Genomic DNA, 23,299 nt, shown 5'->3' on the forward strand with positions numbered 1-23,299 from the left:
GCGGGCGAATCTTGGCCTCTCAGGAGTGAATATTTTGTGGATTTTGGGAGAATAGCTTATTTAATCTCTTCATTTGGGGCTCCTTTAATTTGACTGGATCAAATAAAGATATCACCCTTTTTGAAGAAGATTCTAAGACTCCTGCTGCTGCACAGTCTGAAATAGGATATATAACACATTCTGGACAAAATGAAAGCCGGGGTAGTAAGAAGCTGTTGTTATAACAAACTTTGACAATCTTCTGTAACAAAAAAGTCGGGCAGCTAGGTGGCACAGTGGATAAAGCACCGGCCCTGGATTCAGGAGGACCTGAGTTCAAATCCGGCCTCAGACACTTGACACTTACTAGTTGTGTGACCTTGGGCAAGTCACTTAACCCTTATTGCCCTGCAAAAAAAAAAAAAACCCAAAACAAAAAAAGTCATTAACTCTGGTTTACATACATTTCGGGTTTTTGTAACTGTCTGCCATGTAATATTGCCCTCTAGAGTTCTTTTAAAGAAAGTGTGTCATCTTTTTAGTAAACTCTGGTTTTGAGGAAAGCCTCAGAAATGAAACCAATCCATAGGATTGCAAAACTTCATACGTAAAATAGTTTCACAATCCATTTTCAGTCTCACGTATTTTAGCATAGCTTCATATCTTAAAGACAGTAAATTGGGAACTTAGCTGGTAATTTGTCCCCAAATTTCACCTGTCTTATGAATCACCCAAAACAAAAGCTTAACTCTTGGTTAAAACTAATTTATCAGAGATAGTAATACTAGTAAAAAAATACTTTACAGTATTAGCTCCAAGGAATCTGAATTTAAGTTAAACTTGAAGTTTTGAAAGAATTTCATTCAGCTCTTTGGGTTAAGCTTCTCAGGGATATTAGGGATTATTGAGTAATAAAGAATTTTATAATACTTGGTTTTAATCACTCAAATATACCATTCACAGTATTGTATTATTTGAACATTTCTGTCTTTTAAGATTAAAATATCAGCCTAACCTGTTTTAAACTCTCCAGAAAAAAAGAATTATTAATGCCAGGAGGAAGTAAATTTTTTGTGTGTTTTCTTGCTTCTTTCAAAGAGGGGAAAGGGTAGATTTTAGATAATACAGTATGATGGTGAGTGTGACATTAGAAAGGAAACTGAGAATTACCAGGAGCCACCATGGGTTTATTTAAAATGTCATGCCAAACTGGTTTCATTTCCTTTTTCTTTTTTTTTTTTTTACACAATATTACTAAATCTGGGGATTGCTGGAACCATATCTGGATATCTGTAAGGATATCTGTAAAACTATTTTACAGTCTGTCATGATACACTTGTGGAGAAGTATAGATGCTAAGTTAGATGGATTCATAGGTGTCTAACCATACCCAAAGAGCAATCAGATGGTCAGTTGTCCTAAAAGAACTCTAGCAACATAATACAAGGCTGCCTTTAGCTCTGTTTTTATCAGATTAAATAAAGAAATAAATGGGATGTTTACAAGAGAGAGCTGGTAGGCTAGCTGATATATTGGGTAATGGAATCATTCAGTCTCACTTGGTAAAGCTATGGACTAGATTAAGCTCAGTATGAATGATTAGTGAGAATGGCAGCTTAAAAAGCTAATGTGACTTCAGGGTGTATTCTCACTTTTATTTAGTGCTCTAAAGTATACAAAGCACTTTCCTTACTGCAGCTCTGTGAGGTACATTAATGCAAGTGGTACCCCAGTTTTATAGAAAAGGTACACAGAAAGGTTAGGCAACTTGACCATAGTCACAATGCTCATCATGGTCAGAGCCCAGATTTGCTCCCTCACTCCAAGCCCAGTGCTCCTTCCACTGTACCATTTCCTGTCTAGTAGCCTTTAGTGTCCAAAAAAAAAGGAACAGTGCTTGTTCCACTTTTACTCAGCATTGATCAAATTGAACTTGATGTGTTTGGTTCTGGGCACTAACCTATTTTTGCTGTAGATAGAGAAACTGTTGTTTTAGGTTAAGAACATTGGCTGTGATGTCTTGTAAGAAAATGTCAACTGAAGTTATAAACGTGAAGGTTTGTCGTATTTCAGTGGATGATAATTGAAAATATCATTGTAAAACAGTTGATGGGAAAATGTTTATAGTTCATTTTAAAATGTTTGAAACCAGAATACTAATGATTAAGTATTTCCTTTTCCTTTATGTCTTCTACCCCGGATCTTCAAAAAATTAGACCCATGATAGATTTTTTTATATATATATTGACAGTAACAGTCTGTCTTTGGAGTTTACAATAAACCATAAAATGTAAAAAACTGGCTAGATGATGTACTTGGGAAACAACCCAAAAAATGTCTTCTGTGGGTATTAAAGACTATTATTTGGTGTATTATTGAACCATGACTTGACTTTGGCTTTAATGTAATGTGTTTTTATTTAATTCCATCCTAAGGTTAACCAAATTTTGTGCTATACCGAACTTGGGAATCTGTAACCTTTTAGTATTACTGCTACCACTAAGACCACTGGGAAACAGTTCTGAGTTTGAACTTCTAGAGGAATACCAGTGTAGTAAATGGTGGCTCAAGTACCTCGTTTTAAGTGAAAGAGTTTGGATTGCGTTTATATGTGGCCTTTTCTCTAATTTCTAAAACTTAAAAACAATGTCTTAGATGTGTCGTTTGAATTTTGGTTATCATTCCATTTCTCTACTTAGAAGTTATGTTCGTTCTGTTAGTCTGTCTTTCTGTCCCCCACTCTTTCGATCAATTATAGGTTGACATGAGTCAAGGTTTTGTTTTTTTTTTATGACAGCTATATTCATGGGACTAAAATTTAATTTCATCAGACTTGTAAATTTTGTGTTACTTGGCTGAAATGGATATTCAGCAGTTCTAATGGTAGAAACCTTATTCATTACTTTATTACGACTACTCTACCATCTGCAAAAGCCCAGTTTCCCCAGTCCCTCTGTCCGCCCTACCCACCCCCCCTCCAATGTGCTACTATCAAAATGATCTAAGGCACAGTTTTCATTGTGTCTTTTTATCTCAAAAATATAGAACCATAGAAAGTTAGGAGTGAGAAAAAAATCCTAGATATTAGTTCAGCACCTGCGTTTTACAGTTGAGAACAGCCAAGAGAGGTCAGATGACTACGGTAATACAGTAAAGTCCCTGGTGGGTCTGAGGTTAGTACCCAGGTCTCTTCAATACCAGCCATTGTGCTTTTGCCTTGACAGTGAAAGCATTTATTAAACACTGTATAGCAAGATAAAAAGCAAACCCTTTATTTAGCCTTTTATTCTGAGCCTTCTACAATATGACCTCAACCTACCTCTCTGATCTTAATGTCTTCTTATCCTGCACAAACCCTCTGTTCAGCCAAAACAACCTGAATATGTTATTTTGTTTTCTGACCTCTGTGCCAGCCCTCTTCTGTAATGCCTACCTGTCTATTTCAAATCCAGTGTACTTTGGGAATACTGACCAACCTAGAAGGAATTCCTGCAACAATGCTTATTCTCTATCTTCATTTGTAGATTGTCATTTCCCCAACCAGGGTATGTAAGTTCCTTTTAGAAAAGGATCATTTATGGGGGCAGCTAGGTGGCACAGTGAATAAAGCACTGGCCCTGGATTCAGGAGGACCTGAGTTCAAATGTGGCCTCAGACACTTGACACTAGCTATGTGATCCTGGGCGAGTCACTTAACTCTCATTGCCCCACCAAAAAAAAAAGGATCATTTATTTTATATAACTCATTATAGTTCAGTGCTTTGCTCATGGTAAGGTGGTCTTTATTGGTTGATTGACAAATTTGAATAGTTATTAAGTACCTGCTGCCAGCTACGCAAACACAAAGACTAATACTTTTTAACCACATTCACTGTCCTTAAATTCCTTGTTACCTCCTGCCCTTCCATTAGATTCCTGTGGCAATAATCCATGCTCTAAATAAGTGGGCAGACAAAATCTAAACATGTTATGTTAGTGCATAATTAATTGCTAAATTGTGGGATGTAAACTAAATGCCAACATTTTGAAAATGAAGGCATAAATGAGGGCAGCTGTATCCTGAGATTAGTTAGACCACTTGTTTGAGTAGTCTCAGGAACCACAGAAATTTATAGCTAGAAGGAAGTTGTTTTTTGGGGTTTTTTTCGGTGGGGCAGTGAGGGTTAAGTGACTTGCCCAGGGTCACACAACTAGTAAGTGTTGGAAGTGTCTGAGGCCGGATTTGAACTCAGGTCCTCCTGAATCCAGGGCCGGTGCTTTATCCACTGTGCCACCTAGCTGCCCCAGCTGGAAGGAATCTTAAGAGATTCAGTCATTTTATAGATAAGGAAACTGAGACCCAGAAGGTGAAGTAACTTGTTCAAGGTCACACACCTGGTTAGTGGTAGACCTGCGACCAGAACCTACATCCGACTACTAGTACCTAAACATGAAAGTTACTAAGCCTTATCTACTACACGCTGACCAGTCATCTGGAGGGCAGACGAGGAGGGAGTGGAAGGAACTTCCCTGGGACAGGTACATGGGAAGAATGGTGCAACAAAATCCTTAGTCATGCTGCTTCTTCAGTGGAAGATCATTATGTGCTGAAGCAGGTGCACCTGCAGTCAGCCCAGGAGAGTTTAAGTGTGGTCAGGGAGCCTTTTAAACGCCCACTGGCGAGACCTATTAACCCCACGCACACCCCTTCGTGTGGGCGTTTTCTAGCTCTGGCTTCCTACCTGCTTCCACAAGCCATGGAGCTGGGTTCACAGGAGGAGTTAGCTGAAGGAGCAGGTCAGAAGGACAGCATGGGCTACATCTAAGAACATCTCGGTAAGTGGTGGACTCCAGGGCTTCCCTGTTGGGAACAATATGTGGAAGCAGTGCTAAGACTTCACAGCCTTCTCTTTTCAAATAAGGGTAAGCCAGGGAGGGTTAGCAATTGCTGCTACCCAGAACTCTTAATTACCCCTGCTGCTTGGCCCCATTTCTACCTTCTTGGGGTGATTTTTGGAGTTTGAAGAAACCAGTTTCTCCTTGCTACATCCAGGATGCCCAGCTTCTTGTCTGCATCTAGAGTGGTCCTTACATGGTTGCTGGCTAATCTTGTGAGGAAGGTTGGATTGCTCATCTAGTTATTTGTCAACAAGGTGATGTCTCTGCTTTTTAGTATGCAGTCCAGATTTGCCATAACTTCATAGACTGTTCATCTTAACACCTGCATGTAATGTTTTAGGGTTGCTAGGTGGTGCAGAGGATAGAGCATGGGGCCTGAAGTCAGGAAGATTCCTCTTCCTGAGTTCAAATCTAGCTTCAGACACTTAGCTGTGTGATCCTGGGCAAGTCACTTAACCCTCAAGTTCCTTATCAGTAAAATGAACTGAAGAAGGAAATGGCAAACCACTCCAGTACCTCTGCCAAGAAACCCCAAATAGAAGAGTCAGACATGATTGTTTACAGAGTATTTTACATATATCCTCTCACCTGAGCCTCACAACAACCCTATGAGACAGGTGCTACAGGTATTATTTTCCCTATCTTACAAAAGAAACTGAGGCTCAGCGCAGTTAAATGATTTGTCAGTAGGGTCACATTACTTAATAAGCATCAGAAGTGGGCTTTGAGTCTATGTGTTTCTGGCTCCAGACCCATATTTCCATCTACTCTGTCACACTTAACTTGATATTTATCACTGAGTAAGTTGATACCATTGACTTGAGTTGGGTTTGCTTTTTCCTCAGGAAATAACAGAAATAAACCACTTTCTCCCCCACTTTGGGCTCCCTTCTGTTCTATCCTATTCCCCATCCCCCAACAGTTTCAGCCTATGAACACCAGGAATATGCAGATAGTTTAAGTGTGTCTGTGGATTTGGTTTGGAGGGCTGCTATTTTGGTCTGAAGTGGTGGTCCTGGGAAAAATTCAAGCCACTGAGATGAATAAAGTCTTTACAGATTGCAGCCCTTAAAAAATAAATCCTGGGGGCAGCTAGGTGGCACAGTGGATATAGCACCAACCATGGAGTCAGGAGGACCTGAGTTCAAATATGGCCTCAGACACTTAATACTTACTAGCTGTGTGACCTTGGGCAAGTCACTTAACCCCAATTGTCTCACCAAAAATAAATAAATAAAACCTGGTTATTGCTCTGCCAGGGGCAGTGTGGTATAGTGGAAAGAGCACTGGGCTTGAAGTCAGAAGATCTGAGTTCAAGAACACAACTAACAGTTTTAGTACCTGGAGCAAGCAGCATGAAATGCACCTTCAAATGAACTTTGTAATTCATGACATGAAAAAATAATGCAAGAATTAAAACAAACTCAGTTGAATGGAATGAGAAATTAGTAGTATGTCATACTCCAGAAAGAACATCTGCATTAAATCATCAGACTCTCTTATCTCTCTCTACCATGTAATGGACACTGTAATAGACACATGTTTAAATAACTTATAGTCCCTAACCTGGTGGAGCATACAGCCTCATAGAGGGTTAGGTAGGACATACAAAAAAAATATTGTGTTCTATCCTACATATACTTATAAGAGCTCGTAAGAGAAGTCTAAATAATGTAAGGAGAGGATGGGGACTGAGGAGACCATTTCTTTTGTGTATGTTATGTAGCTATGAGATATACTAGCTGTGTGACCCCGGGCAAGTCACTTAACCCCAGTTGCCTCACCAAAAAAAAAAAAAAAATGTAGCTATGAGAGTTGGGACAGATGCTTACTCTCTTAGCTTTCTATTAACTCCTATAATTCCTTACCAGAATCTTCCAGTTCTTTTAAATTTGGGGCAATACCAATGGGGTTCTTTATCTCCTTTACCTGATCAGGGAGGGTTTTGTTTGGAGGACACCAGAGGGCTGCTTGGTACCTTAGATGTATACGTTGCTGTGGTGGACCACATCCCCTTGTTTCTATCCAATCAGTCCCTCAGGTTGTGTATGGAGTCACAGCACATTATGGATGCTCAGTAAATCCTAAAAGATCACAGAGACAGATAAGAACCCATAAAGCTTCCAGGGCTATTGCTGGCCTTTTCCCTCGCTTTTTTCCTCAAGCCCACTTACTTGATATAGCCTGAGATTGTTCCGCCACCATTAAACGTTCTCTGATGGGGCAGCTAGGTGGCGCAGTGGATAAAGCACCAGCCCTAGATTCAGGAGTACCTGAGTTCAAATCTGGCTTCAGACACTTCACACTGGCTGTGTGACCCTGGGCAAGTCACTTAACCCCCCATAGCCCCACCAAAACAAAAACAAACAAACAAACAAAAAAACGTTCTCTGACAGACAGATCCTCCCCAGCTCCTACCAGCATAGCTAAGAAGCCTTCTGAAATCCTGGATGCCACCATGTACACGTAGAACACTGGTCCTTAATCTGGGGTTCACCAACCCCTAACAGGTATGTAAATATAGATGTCAGAAGTCCACCTATTTGGGTAAGGGGGAAAATTATATCTTTATTTCCACTAACTCTGGGGAGCTCCTCTAACATAGTGAAGGAAATGTAACATTTCCTTCCATTGTGACTTTTAAAAAATTAACCTGAGAAGGGGCTACGCCAGTGTACCAAAGGAATCCAGAACACACAAAAAGTTCAAAGAGCCCCTAATTTAGAACCTGGAAAAGAGAAGAAGCAGGTGCCTACACAGCCAATTCAAGACCCATGGCAACAGAAGAAATGTGGGACTTCTTCCTCCCCACCCCCAAGCTGACCTCATAGAAAGAACCACAGAGCATATAGAATGTCATTGATAGAAGGGAGCTGAGAAAGCATCCAGTCCAAACCTCTCATTCTACAGATGAAGAAATAGGCCCAGAAAGGGTAAGTAGCTCACTCCAGGAAACAGTGGCAGAGCTGAGACGAGAGCCCCAGGCTCCTGACTCCCAGCACTGTGCCCTGTCTAGGAAACCAAGAATTCTGAGGGAGCGAGTGATGCGTGAAGGTAATTTTTTTTTCCTAATTAAACTTGATTTAGGAAAAATGAAATCTATGGTAAAAAAAAATGACCAGATATGACCTGGATAAAGCAAAATTAATGGATATTCTCTCAACAATAGAGGTATAGAGCTAGACTTGGAGTGCAAATGGCCAAAATGTGGGTTTGTTTTGCCTGACTCTACCTATTTGTGGGAGTGCTTCTACTCAGCGTGGTGGATTGAAGGAGATAAGGAAAATGGGTTGAGGGGAGACATGAACGTAGGGGAAAAGAGGAAAAATTATAATAATATTTATTGTCATTAACTTAGTTTGAGATGGTCACTAAAAAAGCAAATAAATAAAAATCCCCAAACATCATGCTACTTGTTGGTTCCAGACTACTTCTCCATCCCGTCACCGGTCACCAGGGCTGCTGATGAATACTGACGCTAACCGTGTCTGTCTTCATCCTTTTTTCCCTACCTAGCATGGTGCAAATCAATTGTGAAGTAGCTTACTGATAGCAGAAGTGGAATGGGAGAGGGGGAAAAAAAGAATCTTGAGATCCGAAGAGCTAAAACTAAGCTGTGATCATGAGTTGTTGACGTTTTTGACATTGCTGCAATGAGAAGGAAACTGGATTTGGAATCGGGGGAGACCTGTATTCAAATCCTGCTTCTTTTCCTTACTACCTGAAGAACCTTGGGAAAATCACTTAAACTCTCTGCTCTGGGCCTTAGTTTCGTCATCTTGTAAAATGAGGAAGTTAGACTAAATGGGCTCCAAAAGTCCCAGCTTATGTTCTGATGTGAAGTGGGTACAATGAGTGGAAACCAGAGAGACAGATTCTAGCTCAAGATTCCCAATGGAGCTTTCCTAAAGGGGAATGGGCTTGTAAGTAGCTGGTGTTTTCCTCTTAACTGGGAGGCTATCTGAACATGTTATACAGGAAATTCTTAGGTATGCTTTAGATTAGTAATATAATAATGTTTGCAAAGCATTTTACAAACATTGTCTCCATTTTATTTTCACAACAACCCTCGAAAGGTGAATGCTGTCATTACACCCATTTATTTATTTGTTTGTTTATTTATTTATTGTGAGGCAATTGGGGTTAAGTGACTTGCCCAGGGTCACACAGCTAGTAAGTGTTAAGTGTCTGAAGCTGGAATTGAACTCAGGTCCTCCTGAATCCAGGGCCGGTACTCTATTCACTGCACCACCTAGCTGCCCCTACACCCATTTTATAAATAAGGAAACTAAGGCAGACAGAGGTGTAACCATGACTTGCCCATGGTCACACAGCTGGTAAATGTCTGAAGCTGTATTTGAACTCGGATCTTGCTGACTCCAGCTCCAGGGCTTTCTTCGTTGCACAACCTAGATGCCTCTATATAACACTAGATGGCCTTTGAGGAGCCTTTCCACTGTGCAGTTCTGTGGGTGAAATATAGAATGAAGATCATCATGTGCTCAGATTCTTCCTGGGGTGCTTGGTCTGTGATAGGTGCTTAATTCTTGCAGCTTGAAGTGTAAGAAGCAGAAGGCAGGCTGGCTAAGTCAGTCAACATTTATTTAGCGGGAGGTGGGAGAAAATGAAGTAAGGAGAATACTTCTCACATTACAAGCAATTGGTGATGAAGGCAGGTCCCACGGGTCTCATCTGCCAATTGAAAAGGTCTCATTCAATACCAGGAGCTGTGTATACAAAGACAAAAATCAAAGGGTCTCTTGCTAATGAATGGTAAGAACTCCTTGGCCGGGCTCAGCAATAGAACCAGCAGCACAAAGAATTCCTATGATGACATCACAAGGTGAAATCTGTATTCTAATCCCCAGCTCCCCTCACTCTGCCTGAGCCTAAAGCAAACTTGTTTGCACCCCTGCCCCCTTGCTTTTGAAGACCCCCCTCCCCCACATAACTGGTAGTGTGATGCTCCACCCGTTTGCACTGAAGAATTCCCTCCTCTGAGGCCAGTCCTCAGGAGCCCTGCCCAGGAGATTCCGAGCAGCTAAGGCAGGCACCAGGCTGGCTCCTTTCACTCCCCTGTCATCCTTCACAGAGCTGTCCACTCCCAGGTGCTGCCGGCTGGACCAAACTACCATCCTGGCGGAGAATGAGGTAAAGGTCAATAAGTTATCTAATAACTACAAGGTAAGTCTCTTCCTAGTATCTAGTGCTGGGAACGGGCGGCTGCCCCTTCCCCTGATCCTCCAACGAGGAAGCTCTTGTTCTGGTCCCAAGTTCCGGGGGTTGGCGGCATAAAGGAGAATCTGCCACTTCTTACGTGGTGTCTGAAGATTATTAAGGGCCAAACAGAGCTCGGCCTTCTGAAGAGAGCCCTCCTCTCCCAGGGACTCTGGTCAGAGCTGTGTGTCAGCAGATGCTCTCTGTAGGCTTGTGTGGAGTTCCAAATGTTTGGCTCTTGCCAGAGAGACACTGGCAATGTCTATTCTAAGTTCCTGCTTGTTGAGGAAGGGAAAGGGGGCAAAAATCACCTCTTCTTCCCTCTCCCCAAATTACTCTTGAGTGTCAAATCTAGTGAGTAGAAAACTCTGGGGCTGGGAATAATAATAATGACAATAATATTGCCATTATGCTTTAAGGTCTGCAAAGAGTATTTTTAATGCCTTATCTCATTTGGTCCTCACAACCCTGGGAGGTAGGTCTTACTATTATTCCCATTTTGCAGATAAGGAAATTGAGACACAGGGAGGTGTCAGAACTACACAATAGAGTGTCTGAGGATAGATTTGAACTCAGGTCTAAATGATTTCTGTGCCACCTAGCTGATTCCCAAGAATTACCTGCCCTACCCTCTCTAATAGTTCATCCCCCCAAAGCTTCACATGTTCCTCAAATGACATGATGATGTCTATAATGTACTTTCTAAGCATTAACGTGCTTTCTAAATGTTAGCAGTTGCTAGTAGAAGCTCTCACTGCCTCCCTCCTCTGTACTTTTACCCAAAGCTGGTGGCAGCTCTGACCCCTTTTGGATGGGTCTCAAATGTACAAAGCAAGCTCTGGTGGAAACTCCTTGAGTGAGCTCAAAAAGGAAGGCCAGACCTTGATGAGGAATAAAGGGCTTCATACAGAGACCTGGAGAAGGGGCCTTCCCAAACTGAGGAGCAGTGAGGAGAGGCCTGCTGCCCCTGCATTTGCACAGACTGTCCCCCATGCCTGCAGTGCCCTCCCTCCTCACTTCCTCCCAGAATCCCTCATTGCCCTCAAGAGCCATCTTTGATAAGAAGCCTCTCCTGACTGCCCCCTTCCCCAGCCTCCAGCACCACTCCCCCAATAGCCTCGTCTGTATGTAATTGTAAAGTTGGGGGAATGTCTTCTATGTGCTGCTGTTTGGCTGGTGGCTTTCCCTGGTCTACCTCCTTTTGTCCGTGCTGATATTCCTCACCATCCTGGCGACTCCTTACGGTGCGTCTTTCCAAAGGGATGGGCCACCTCTAGAGTTGCACCTGGTGATCTCCACCCTACCTGAATGCAGTAGAGAGAGAGCTGGATTTGGTTAGGGAACCTTGAATCCAATCCCAACCCTCATACCTACTATCTGAGTCACTCTGGGCCAGTCATTTCCCTCTCTGAGCCTGTTTTCTTGTCTGTAAAATGGGAGTGATGATAACATTTGCCCCATCCTCCCACACAAGATTGTTATGGAGTGTTTCATAAACTTGAAAGCTCTCCATATGTGGGACTTGCTATTTATTTCCAGAATAAAACCACTAACTATGGGAGAGCCTGGCCTAGGATAGAATTCTCAGGGGCCACCTGTACTTACTACCCCACTGGTATCTGCCTGTCTGGTGATTTTTTTTTTCTGGGTTGAAACAGTGGCTCAGCAGAATTGGGGAATCTGAGGGCTTGGTTATGCAGCTCTCTTGTGCCCAACCTGATCTCACTATAGTCCCCTTTTACCCTATGGCTCACAGCATCCCCCGTAGCCTCAGAGGTCATCGATCTAACCCATCCCCGAAGGAGAGTTCCTTCCACAGTACCCATGGGAAGTAGCCGTCCTGCCTTAGCCCATATACATTCTTCTGAAAAGAACTCACTGGGCTCTTCCTCCTCCCATTCTCTCTCTTGCCTACAGGGAAACTATGCTGGCATCTTGCTGGATATTTGCTCTGGCCATTTGACAAAGTGATCCAGAAGGTATAGGCGGAGAAGGGTAGGGGTAGGGAGGCTGAGGTGGCTGTAGACTGGCCGAAGCAACGTTGTAGGTTGGGGGAAAGGGGGAGGAGTGGGAGACAGAGAAAATCCCACCTTAGGAGTTGCCGAGGGTGTTTAAAAAATCAGTCTTTGTAGCATGTTGGTGTAGACACACCCAGCTCCTTCCCCGACAGGGGCTGTGGAAGGCTTAGCTTGGAATTTCTAGGCAGGGCTTCTGACTGTTCCTCTTCCTCCATTACTTCATCTTGAGGGGCTGGGTCTGCCCATATGTGAAGGGTGTGAGGCCTCTGATGCCTCCCATACACACACGCTGCTGCTTTCTAAATAGCTGGTCAATGGGCTGTATAAAGCCCTTAGGTACCAGGCTCTTTGGCTGTGCCAGAAGCGCTCCTGGACTCCTGACTCTGGGTTTCCATCTATCCCTTCTCCGATTTCCTTTTTCCTTCTTCCAGAAACATTTCTCCCTTAAGTTGTGCGAGGATGCCAGTCAATGTGATTTCCTCTCTGAACTCGAGACCGCCCCGCTTCTTGGCCACCTCCACAGGCCACTCAAGGCTCAGAAAGTATATGCAAACCACCCAAAACATGGTCGCTGGGTAAGCCTTCTGCTTGTGCTCCCCCTCCCCTCCTCACTTCAGCCCTGGCCCCTGGGATGGAGAGCTCAGGGACCTGGAACTCTTGTATCCTCTCTCCGTGCCTTGTGTAGCAACGTGACACATTTTCTGAGCTGTGTGTTTTTGTCTTGGGTTGGTCTCCTTCACTGCCTCCAATTTTCTCCATCGCAAAATGGGACCGGAGTCAGCATTATCAATGGAATAAAAAACTCCGTAGGTTGTTTTTAAAGGCGGTGACTTAGAATCTGGTCTTTCTCCATGAAGACCCTTCTCTGTGAGGACAGGGTCAAACAAAGCTTCAGGATCCCTGTGTAAGTTGTTGGTGTGGGATGGAGCAGCGTGAGGGTCATTCCCCTCTCCGTCTTCTCTTGCTAGCACCGAGTCAGCACTTACATCTGGCTTTTCCTGGGCTACTCCGTCCTGTTCATCATTCACAGCCTCATCTGCTGCTTCTCTTGGTTCTTGGTGTTCACCATTCCAGTTGCCAATATGAATGCCAGGATGGTGGCCAGGATCCTGCTGGCAGACCCAGAGAGGGTGCATATGCGGATGATAAAGGTGAGTTGTCCTTGGATGGAGGGGAGAGGAGGAAACCGAGGTCCTGGAGAAATTCAGCATCTTTCCCAAGCTCACAAAGGCAATAAGCAGCAGAGCCAGGACCTCTGATTCCAAATTCAGCCCTCTGTCCGCCTGCTCTACCACTTTCCAATTGCCTGCCGTTGGCCAAGTCACTCAGCTTCTCTGAGGCTGTTAACATGGGTGTGATAACATCTGCACTAGCTACCTTACAAAGTAGTTAAGGAAACCTTGGAGAAAGCTGAAAAGAGCAGTTTGGAGAGTCTGAAGCTCTCTGTCATTGTGAGTTTCCCATGTTGTCTCTAACCTTCTGTTTCCTTCCCTCCTGCCTTCAGCTGCTGCTGGACTCATTTGAGCTCCAGATAGAGCCGAGATCTGAACTTGCATCTTGTTGAAGGAAAAGGAAAGTTTGAGTCTCATCTGCTATTATCCTTTATAGGTCTTTCTCCACACCTACCTGACCCCTGCTGGTAGGGACCCTAGGATGATAGTAGCTAGAGTTGGAAGAGGCCTTGTGGGTCATCTGTGCTAACCACATGCCCTATTTTAGAGATGAATGGAAGTCAATGCCTAGAGAACTTAAAAGTGACTTGGCCAGGGGGTGGCTAGGTGGCACAGTAGATAAAGCAACGGCCTTGGATTCGGGAGGACCTGAGTTCAAATCTGACCTCAGACACTTGACACTCACTAGCTATGTGACCCTGGGCAAGTCACTTAATCCTCACGGCCCAGAAAAAAAAAAGGGTGGTGGGGGGGGCAGCTAGGTGGCGCAGTGGATAGAGCACCGGCCCTGGAGTCAGGAGTACCTGAGTTCAAATGAGGCCTCAGACACTTAACACTTACTAGCTGTGTGACCCTGGGCAAGTCACTTAACCCTAATTGCCTCACTAAAAAAATTTAAAAAGTGACTTGGCCAGAGTCCTGTGGCTCCTTAGTGGCTTATGTGAGGCTAAACCCCAAGCTTTCTCTAAGTGGAAGGGCAAACACACAGCTGGAATCTCACTTTACCCCAGAAGTCCACTCTTAGGATAAGAGGTACAAAAAGAAAGTCCCACCAGAGGCCTCTGGGACTTAAGGCTCATATATCTTGATGGATGTCACAGGCCATTTTGTTTTCGTAGAATTGTTGGAAGTAGAAAGTAGTGTTCAAATCCCAAAGGACCCAGTCGGCCCAAGTCTCGCTCTGGCCCCTTCTGCTTGCTTGTCTCCTTCCCTCACAATACTACTTTTTTAGACAACAGGAAAATACATCCCTATCTCGACTGTCCTCTGCATTCCTATGTCCTGCTTTTTTCTAGGACCCTTTTGCTCTATGCAAAAGGAAGCATGGGGTAGGAGTAGGGGTTTCAATGAATCAGGGAAGGGTCCAAGACCAGAGCCTACATGCCCAAATCCCTATACTATAAAGGGTTGTAGGAGGGATATCGGGAACATAGGCTTAATGTAAATAGCCCTTCAGAAGAAAATCTGCCCTTCTGAATGTCTTCCATGACCCCCATTTTAGACAGAGGCGCCCATGGATGCTGACACACTCTTGTGCTGCTGTCATGCAGCTAACTCCTATTACTACAAGTATACTGTGGATGGTGTCAGTATCTTTGCTGTCAGTATCCTTTGCCACGTCCGAGGGAAGTCCACAAATGCCATTCCACCCCAGCAGCCCTGTGGCTGCAAATAGCAGGAAGAGACAAGCTGGAAGAGACAATCTGCGAAGAGGACAGTAGTGAATGAGGAAGACTCTCCCCCAAGTGGAAGGAAGCAAGACTTTAGCCACAGAGCTCTCCTGTGCGTGGTCCTGCCCTGTCAGGAGCAGGAGAAGCTTCTCTGACAGTCCATGGTTGGGTGGTATGAGGCACTAGTTCTAAGTCTGAGATGAGGGGGGAAGATTGGGAGGAGGAAAAGGAGACTGCCTAATGTTTGTTGTGAAGCAATGGGCACAATTGGTGGTACAGATGGACATTTCCCAGGCAGCACTGGTTGATCAGAAGTGGTTACTATAGCTTTCCCAAGCTCAGACAAACTTTTATGAACAGTCTGTTTGAAGAACAACCTACAACAGAAGATGGGGAACCATTAGATTCTGATAGCCCATGGGACAATTCTGTCCTATATATATATCAAGGTTCTTGTCAGAAGTTGGTCATTCCTTCAAGATAAGTTCCAGAACACATGGACGTTTTAGACTCCCTTTGCCCCAGATGCTTCAAGACATAAGGCAAGCTGACGTTGTTGGCCCTTGGCATGTCAGCCTGATTGCCTTCATGAAACTACCTCTGAAATGTTGAATATTTTCATGCTGAGAAAGTTACTCTAATTTTGCGATTCTGAATAATCCTGCTCCTGCAAGTTTTACAATGACCTGATCCCCCCCCCAAAAAAAAGAAATCAAGAAAAGGTGGTTTGCATTGATTCAAGTTGTTGGCAAAGAGACAGGTAATCCTCAAATTGAAGGGGACTCGCACCTCGAATAGATGTGTTGAGTTTAGATTAAATATTAGACCAACCTTACAGTAATGCTAGACACTGACCTGTTCCATTTCACTAGGGATAGCAGAAAAGTAGCCTTGTGAAGCCCATTGGGGTTGGCAGTGGGGAGAGGGGAGAGTGTGAGGAGGGAGGGAGAAAGGGCCAGCTGTTGTTTTGTTGTACAAAAGGGAGGAACCGGCATTCCCAAAGAAAGCATCATAGAGGCTGATAGCAGAGCTGGGGGAGGAGCTCCTCACTCCCTGTAGATAAACCATTTGATTTGTTCTGCTGAGGGATGGCCTCCCCCAAACAGATGTTTAGAGGCATGAGATGAACTTTTGCGGAGGGAGGGGGGCAATGAGTGTTAAGTGACTTGCCCAGGGTCACACAGCTAGTAAGTGTCAAGTGTCTGCCCTCCCGGGCAGCTAGGTGGCGCAGTGGATAGAGCACCGGCCCTGGATTCAGCAGGACCCAAATTCAAATCCGACCTCAGACACTTGGCACTTACTAGCTGTGTGACCCTGGGCAAGTCACTTAACCCCAATTGCCTCACTAAAAAAAAATAATAAAAATAATAAAATGAGCCTGGAGTCCTGTTCCTTAACCCGTTGTCTCTAGACCTCCTGCCACTGGTACTCCTGACCTTAACCTTGGGCTACATGGACAGCCAGAACCAATACACGAGCTCTCTTGCCAAGTTCACCCTCTCCCTCCTCTCCATCATACCCCTCTCTTACTATATTGGCATGGCCATCGCCAGGTAAGCCTGAGGGTGCTCAGAAGCTGCTTGTGCCTTCCCCCTGTTTTCTACATCCAAAGAGCACTGCACTGAGAAGCTAGAGACTTTGGTGTCAAGTCCTAGTTTTGGCACTTGTAAGCTATGTGAGCAGTCAGGTGGAGCAGCCAATTGAATACTGGGCCTGGAGCCAGGAAAACTCCTCTTCCTGAGTTCAAATCCAGCCTCAGACACTTACTAGCTGTGTGAGCCTGAACAAGTCACTTCACCCTGTTTGCCTCAGTTTCCTCATCTGTAAAATGAGCTGGAGAAGGACATGGCAAACTACTCCAGTACCTTCCCCAAGAAAATACCAAATTGGGGTCATGAGGAGTTGGAAACAACTGAAACAGCGGAGCAACAGCAACAAGCTATGTGACTGTGGCTGAGTCACTTGACCCTCTGAGCCTTGATTTGCTTATCTGTAAAACTGTCACATCCTTAAAGTGCCCTATGAATGTAAGTGGACTGGGAGTTAGGGGACCTGGATTTGAATTCCACCTCCTAGGTAAGTCAGTTTTCTCATCTGTAAAATGGGATTAATAATATTTATTGATTTTTTTATATGTCGATCTATAAATAATGAAGTTAATGCCTCCCTTAGAGTTGGTCTCAGGAAAGAGCTCTGCAAACCTTAACTATAAGCAGTTGTTATTGCCAGCCCAGCTCTCAGGCATTCAAATGGAACAGGCTGACTTGTTAAGTAATAAATACTCCATAGTTGGAGGTCACAGGATCTTCGTTCTAGAACTGGATGGAGACTTAAGAAACTATCTAGTCCAAGCCCTTCTTTCTACAGATGAGAAAACTGAGGCCTGTGGAGGACAAGTGACTTGCCTAAGGTAACACAGCCAGTGTGGGATTCGAACCCAGGTTCTGTGACTCTTCTCTGTTACATGCTCAGATAGAAGCTGAATTAGTTTTTAGAGGCTGTAGCAATTTATGTGCTGGGCAAGGGTTGGATCGGTTGATGTCTGTGGTCCTTTTCAACTTGGAGTCTACCTTATTCTTTGAATATTAAATGACCCAGAAATACGAAAGTCTCTTGCAGTGACCTCGGCACAGCTATTTGAGGGGAAGGATGGTGTGGTGCTGACTGTACTGATCTGTGTGGCCTCTGTCCTGTTTCTGTGCTGTGGGCCTTCTCAAAGGACTGCATCCCCAATGAGGTGACAAGGGACAGTGGGCTCAAGCCCTGTTTTGGTCTTGGTTCCCAGCATTTCAGCTCAGAGCACTTTCGCCGTGGGCGCCGTGGTGAATGCCACATTTGGCTCCATCATCGAGCTGACGTTTTATATCACTGCACTGATCAAGGGGGCCCAGGAAAGGAACAAATGCTACGAGGAGGTGGTGAAATCTGCTTTGACGGGCACCGTGCTGGGCTGCGTGCTCCTCATCCCAGTGAGTCTCGCTGAGAGGGTTCCTTGCTCCTTTTCAGAACCAGTTGTGGAGGGCTCCAGAAGCCTGGGAAGGGCCGGGTGTGGAATTCTCATTTGGTTTATGAAAAAACTTCCTGAGCCCTGGAAGGACGAAAGATCTGAGCGATGAATTTTGGCTTCTCTGCTCTTCGGCACGTCTCTTCCCTCTCCTTCCCTCTCCATGCCCGCCCTCCCAAATAGGCTCATGGGCTTCTATCCTGAGCTAGAAATGCCCTAGGGGGCCATAAGATTCGACTCCTTCATTTTTCACATGATGAAGCAGAGGTCCTGGTAGTAAGTAGGAAAGACACGATTGGAAGCCTGGTCCTCTAACCCAAGTCAGCCCTAAGCAGCTTCATTAGAACCAGTCTACATTCATTCATTCATAAAATGTTTATTGACGGAGGCAGCTAGATGGCGCAGTGGTTAAAGTACCGGCCCTGAATTCAGGAGTACCTGAGTTCAAATCTGGCCTCAGACACTTGACACTTACTAGCTGTGTGACCCTGAGCAAGTCACTTAACCCCCATTGCCTGCAAAAAAACAAAACCAAAAAAAATGTTTATTGAGCACCTACTATGTGCAAAGTACTGCAGGGTATACTAAGAGAATGAAGACGCCATTACTTTTCTCATAGGGCTTAACAACACCCTTTGAACATGAAGAGTGTTGTAAACCCCAGAGCTTCCTGGTTCTTCCTCTGGACCCCGAGGGTCCATACCCTGGCTTCCCCATAGAGCTCTGCCTTACTCTTCCTCTGATGGAAGGGCAATGAGCACCCCTGCCTCTTCTCCTTGTACCTTGACCTACTCAAAGGATGTGTTCCTGAAAACGAGTGTGCTTTTAGTCATTCAACTCCTCTCGTAAAAGCCACAGAAGACATTAATTTTTAAAGTGTGCCTCATTCCAACTGTGTTGGGATTTAGGTGGATGGCTTCCTACTTGGCCCACTTTCCTCCCTCCACCCTAGTCCCCAAGATCTAAGTAAGTGGTCTCTTGTGGGTAATATTTGTAATACAAGGGTGCTTCTTCCCTGATAAAAGATCAACCCTGTCCTGTTCTTCTGGTGATGGAGGCAGGTAAGAGAGGTCATCCACATGGATCTTTTGCTTCATAAGAGATCCATGGAAATGAAAACCTTGAGAGCCACTGCTCTGGAGAACTTGCTCTTGAAAGCATGATGTTCCTTGTTTCTTTTCTTTTTTTTTTTTTTTTGTGGGGCAATGAGGGTTAAGTGACTTGCCCAAGGTCACACAGCTAGTAAGTGTCAAGTGTCTGAGGCCAGATATGAACTCAGGTCTTCCTGAATCCAGAGCTGGTGCTTTATCCACTGCACCACCTAGCTGCCCCATTCCTTGTTTCTTGATTAATATTTTGTTAACTTTCTTATTTTATTGTAATCCTATAGATTCTGTTTTATATATTTAAAAAGCATGATTCTGAGAAGAGGTCCATAGATATCCCCAGACTAGCAAAGGTGGGGGAATGTCTATGGACATAAAAAGATGAATAATTCTAAGAGCCGAGATTGTCTTACTTTGTTTTTTATAGTCCCAGCACTTTGTACAATAAATGCTTTAGGGGGCAGCTAGGTGGCGTAGTGGATAGAGGATCGGCCCTGGATTCAGGAGGTCCTGAGTTCAAATCCGGATTCAGATACTTGACACTTACTAGCTGTGTGACCCTGAGCAAGTCACTTAACCCCAATTGCCTCAAAAAAAAAAAAAAGATGATGAGACATTTTTAGGGGGGAAGCTAGGTGGCGCAGTGGATAAAGCACTGGCCCTGGATTCAGGAGGACCTGAGTTCAAATTTGGCCTCAGACACTTGACACTTACTTAGCTGTGTGACCCTGGGCAAGTCACTTAACCCCCATTGCCCCACCAAAAACCAAAACAAAACAATAAATGCTTTATTGATTTAAAGGAAGGTGGTCGAGGAATCCCATTTTGGTAAGCAGTCATATTAACATTCCCTGAAATGGGGGTAGAGGCCAAGCTGTGTCCTGATGAATTAGCTTTCTCCAATTTGCATAAATTCAGATTTTTGCATGACATGGCTTTCTTTTCCACTTGGGCTTACTTCTAGTGCAATGGCAGGTGCTGGGGCAGCTAGGTGGCGCAGTGGATAGAGCACTGGTCCTGGAGTTAGGAGGACCTGAGTTCAAATCCAGCCTCAGACACAACACTTACTGGCTGTGTGACCCTGGGCAAGTCACTTAACTCCAATTGTCTCACCAAAAGCAAACAAACAAACAAAAGAAATGGCAGGTGCTGAAAGCTACATTTGTTAACACAGCTGACTAAATCACAGCTGCATGACAAGCTCTTTCTTTCCTTTGTAATCCTATCTTCTAAATACATTCTGTCTCAAAGACCTTGCCCATTCCCAGGGAGCCAATTCTCCAAATCCCAGTAAACATTTAAGTGTGTGCAAAACATGGGCATAGGAATCATAGAAGTCTAAGTCCCTGCCCTCCAGAGCTTGGAGTCCTTTGTTTTATATTTCTAAAATGTATTTGATGTAATATTGTCACATTACAGTTATGTGAGGTCTAAGGTGAGGGGGGCTTGGGAAGGGGCAGGTTATCATCCGTCAGGTTTCTGGCAGAGACAATATTTGATTTGTGTTTTAAAGCAGAGGGATCATACAGTGGGTACAAAATATTTGTATGACCCGAACCAAATTAAAATGTGATTGGCAATATTTAACAAAAAACCACAAAATAACATTATGTTGTATTCCATTTTTATTTTGTTAAGTCAATATGTGGCCTGCAAGGATTGGTTTCTATTTGAATTTGACACCACTGCTTTTAAATATGGGTAGGAATTAAATAAAAGTTGGCGGGGGGGGGGGGGGATATTCCAAGCATTAAGAATACAAGAGGGGGGCAGCTAGGTGGCGCAGTGGATAAGGCACCAGCCTTGGATTCAGGAGGACCTGAGTTCAAACCCCGCCTCAGACACTTACTAGCTGTGTGACCCTGGGCAAGTCACTTAAACCCCATTGCCCCGCCCCCCCCAAAAAAAAAGAATATAAGAGGGGGCAGCTAGATGGCACAGTGGATAGAGCACGGGCCTTGGATTCAGGAGGACCTGAGTTCAAAGCCAGCCTCAGACACTTGACACTTACTAGCTTTGTGACCCTGGGCAAGTCACTTAACCCCCATTGCCCTGAGAAAAAAAAAGAATACAAGAAAGGAGGGTCCTGAAAGTAAAAGTTAGGCATGGTGGAAGGAAGAATAGTCTGATCTGGTTAAAGCATTGAGGGAAGCAGTATGAGAGATCTGCTGCCAAATCATGGAGAATGCTAGGGAGCTATTGAAGAATTTGGGGCAAAGGAGTGATAGGAACAAATCAATAAATCAAGCAATAGGAATAAATCTAGATTATTTTGGCAGCAGTATGCCTCGGAGCATGAAGGAAATGATTGCCACAATCTAGGTGGGTGGGAATGTGGTATTATATGAGGGAAGCCATGGGAAGAGGAGGAGATAGATATGATGTGTTATGGAAGTATAATCAATCAACAAGGCTTGGTAACTTGGAAGGGTGAGAGAAAGTAGTGTCAGTTAGGAAACACCAGGGACCATTGGTGAAGGGTGGTGCCACCAAAACAGAAAGAAAAGAAGGTTGAGGTAAGATAAGTAACTGGCTCAGACACAATGAATTTGAAGGGCTAAGGAGACAGCGAGGTGAACATTTTCTATAGGCCGTTATAGATGTGGGTCTGGAGTTCAGAAAAGAGATCTAATTCAACAAGAGTTGACTGTGCCAGGCATTGGGGATAGAAAGGCAGCAATGAGAAATAGGCTGTTCTAATGAAGTATTCTCTGCTTTTTGATTGCAGATTAAACATTATTTCTCACAGGCCAAAGTGAAACTGTGAACTGGGGGGTTCCCTCTTTCTTTTTTTGGGGGGGTTTCTTCTTTCTGGAGGGTCTCAAGCCAAAGCTCAATGGCCCCTTGTTGGGATGACATAATAGACTAGAAGAGTCTTGTTCAGGTCTGGGTTGGACTAGCCATCCTGAGATTGGATGATTCTTGTGACCTGGGCTCAAACCATCAGTCTTGGCTCTTCAGGATTATTCACATTCAGTCAGTGGGGCATACTTGGCATTTGGAGCAAATGTGCAGCAAATGATATGGGCCTGCCACGTATTGGGCACCATGCTGGGCGTGAGGATACTTCGAGGTCCAGTCTGTCAGCAGGCATGAAGTGCACCATTGGCTTTGGCAGCTGCTTGGACAGATGCTTAATGAGTGCTTGTTGATTTGTTGTGGTGGCCGAGGGAGAAGGGAAGTCAAAAGTGTGGTTTAGGACCAGAGCCCTCTGGAGCTTTTCTCCTTTTAGACAGAGACAGAGACAGAGTCCACAGCAAACATGGAGGAGCAGGGAGGGAGAGTTTGAATGAACAGCTTTCTAGCGGAAGGAATTAAGATTTTAAATCGGAGGATCAAAGGTCAAACGTGGCTTCTGCTGCTTACTACCCATGTGTGCCCTTGGGCTGACACCTTTCATCTGGAAAATGAGAAAACTGGGCTGGATGACTGATCTCCAAGGCCCCTTCCAGTCTCACATCTGTGATCTGGTGATCCTAATGTTTCCAGGGTCTCTGCATGGTGATAGGGGGAATCCGCCATCCTGAACAGAGGTTTAACAGCCGGTCAGTGGGGGTCAGCTCTACACTGCTCTTCCTCTCTGTGGGAGGTAAGCCTGGGCTGTGGGGAGTCTAGGGCAATAAATAGAGAATTTCTATGATGTACTTACCTGGATTAGACTCTGGACACAATGAACCAGAACACCAGATTTTTTTTTTAGGGGGTAGAAGGAAAGCTAAATTTAATCAGGGTAGAGTACACCTAGGGACACCTAGGTGACTTGGTAGATAGAGCTCTGGGCCTGGAGTCAGAAAAAGACTCATCTTCCTCAGTAAAAATCTGGCCTCAGACACTAGCTGTGTGACCCTGGCCAAGTCACTTAACCCTGTTTGCCTCGGTTCCCTCATCTGTAATATGACTAGGAGAAAATGGCACACAGCTCCGGTATCTCTGCCGAGAAAGCCCCAGTTGGGGTCACAAAGAGTCGGAAATGACAAAAACAACAGAGGGGGTGCTTACAGCCATATACAGGAAGGTGGACAAAGCTTTTGCTCAGGACTTGGAGGACTGAGTTCCCTCTCATCTGATTTCCGCTCCTTTTTCAATGACCTCTCCTTCCTTTAATGGTGACGAGCACTGAAGCTAGAAGGAACTCTGAAAGTGACCTAGTGCCGCTCCCCCTGTCACTCATCTTTCCCAGATGAGGGAGCTGAAGTCCAAGAAGGGGACTCGCCCAAGGTTACACGGCTTAAAAGGGCGGAGATGGGAGGAAAAA

At 44.5% G+C, this 23,299-nt stretch overlaps 2 protein-coding genes across 3 annotated transcripts in view; both read left to right on the top strand.

Annotated features, from left to right (window-relative positions):
- The window catches only part of TMEM209 (transmembrane protein 209), a 33,249-nt gene extending 30,890 nt beyond the window's left edge, over positions 1-2,359 (top strand). For both annotated transcript variants that reach the window (XM_043966762.1, XM_043966764.1), the window contains one exon: positions 1-2,359. Coding sequence is in view for 1 of the 2 variants with exons in the window: in XM_043966764.1 (XP_043822699.1) it covers positions 1-55 (55 nt within the window). In the remaining variant the exon portion in view is untranslated.
- The window catches only part of LOC122728802 (putative cation exchanger C521.04c), a 27,898-nt gene continuing 5,707 nt past the window's right edge, over positions 1,109-23,299 (top strand). The window contains 10 exon segments of the mRNA XM_043967568.1: positions 1,109-1,114; positions 4,575-4,755; positions 7,768-7,911; positions 9,950-10,041; positions 12,524-12,667; positions 13,061-13,243; positions 14,772-14,868; positions 16,346-16,487; positions 17,720-17,903; positions 22,534-22,633. Coding sequence (XP_043823503.1) covers positions 1,109-1,114; positions 4,575-4,755; positions 7,768-7,911; positions 9,950-10,041; positions 12,524-12,667; positions 13,061-13,243; positions 14,772-14,868; positions 16,346-16,487; positions 17,720-17,903; positions 22,534-22,633 — 1,273 coding nt within the window.

The sequence above is a fragment of the Dromiciops gliroides genome, chromosome 5 (genome assembly GCF_019393635.1).
Source record: "Dromiciops gliroides isolate mDroGli1 chromosome 5, mDroGli1.pri, whole genome shotgun sequence".
NCBI lineage: Eukaryota > Metazoa > Chordata > Mammalia > Microbiotheria > Microbiotheriidae > Dromiciops > Dromiciops gliroides.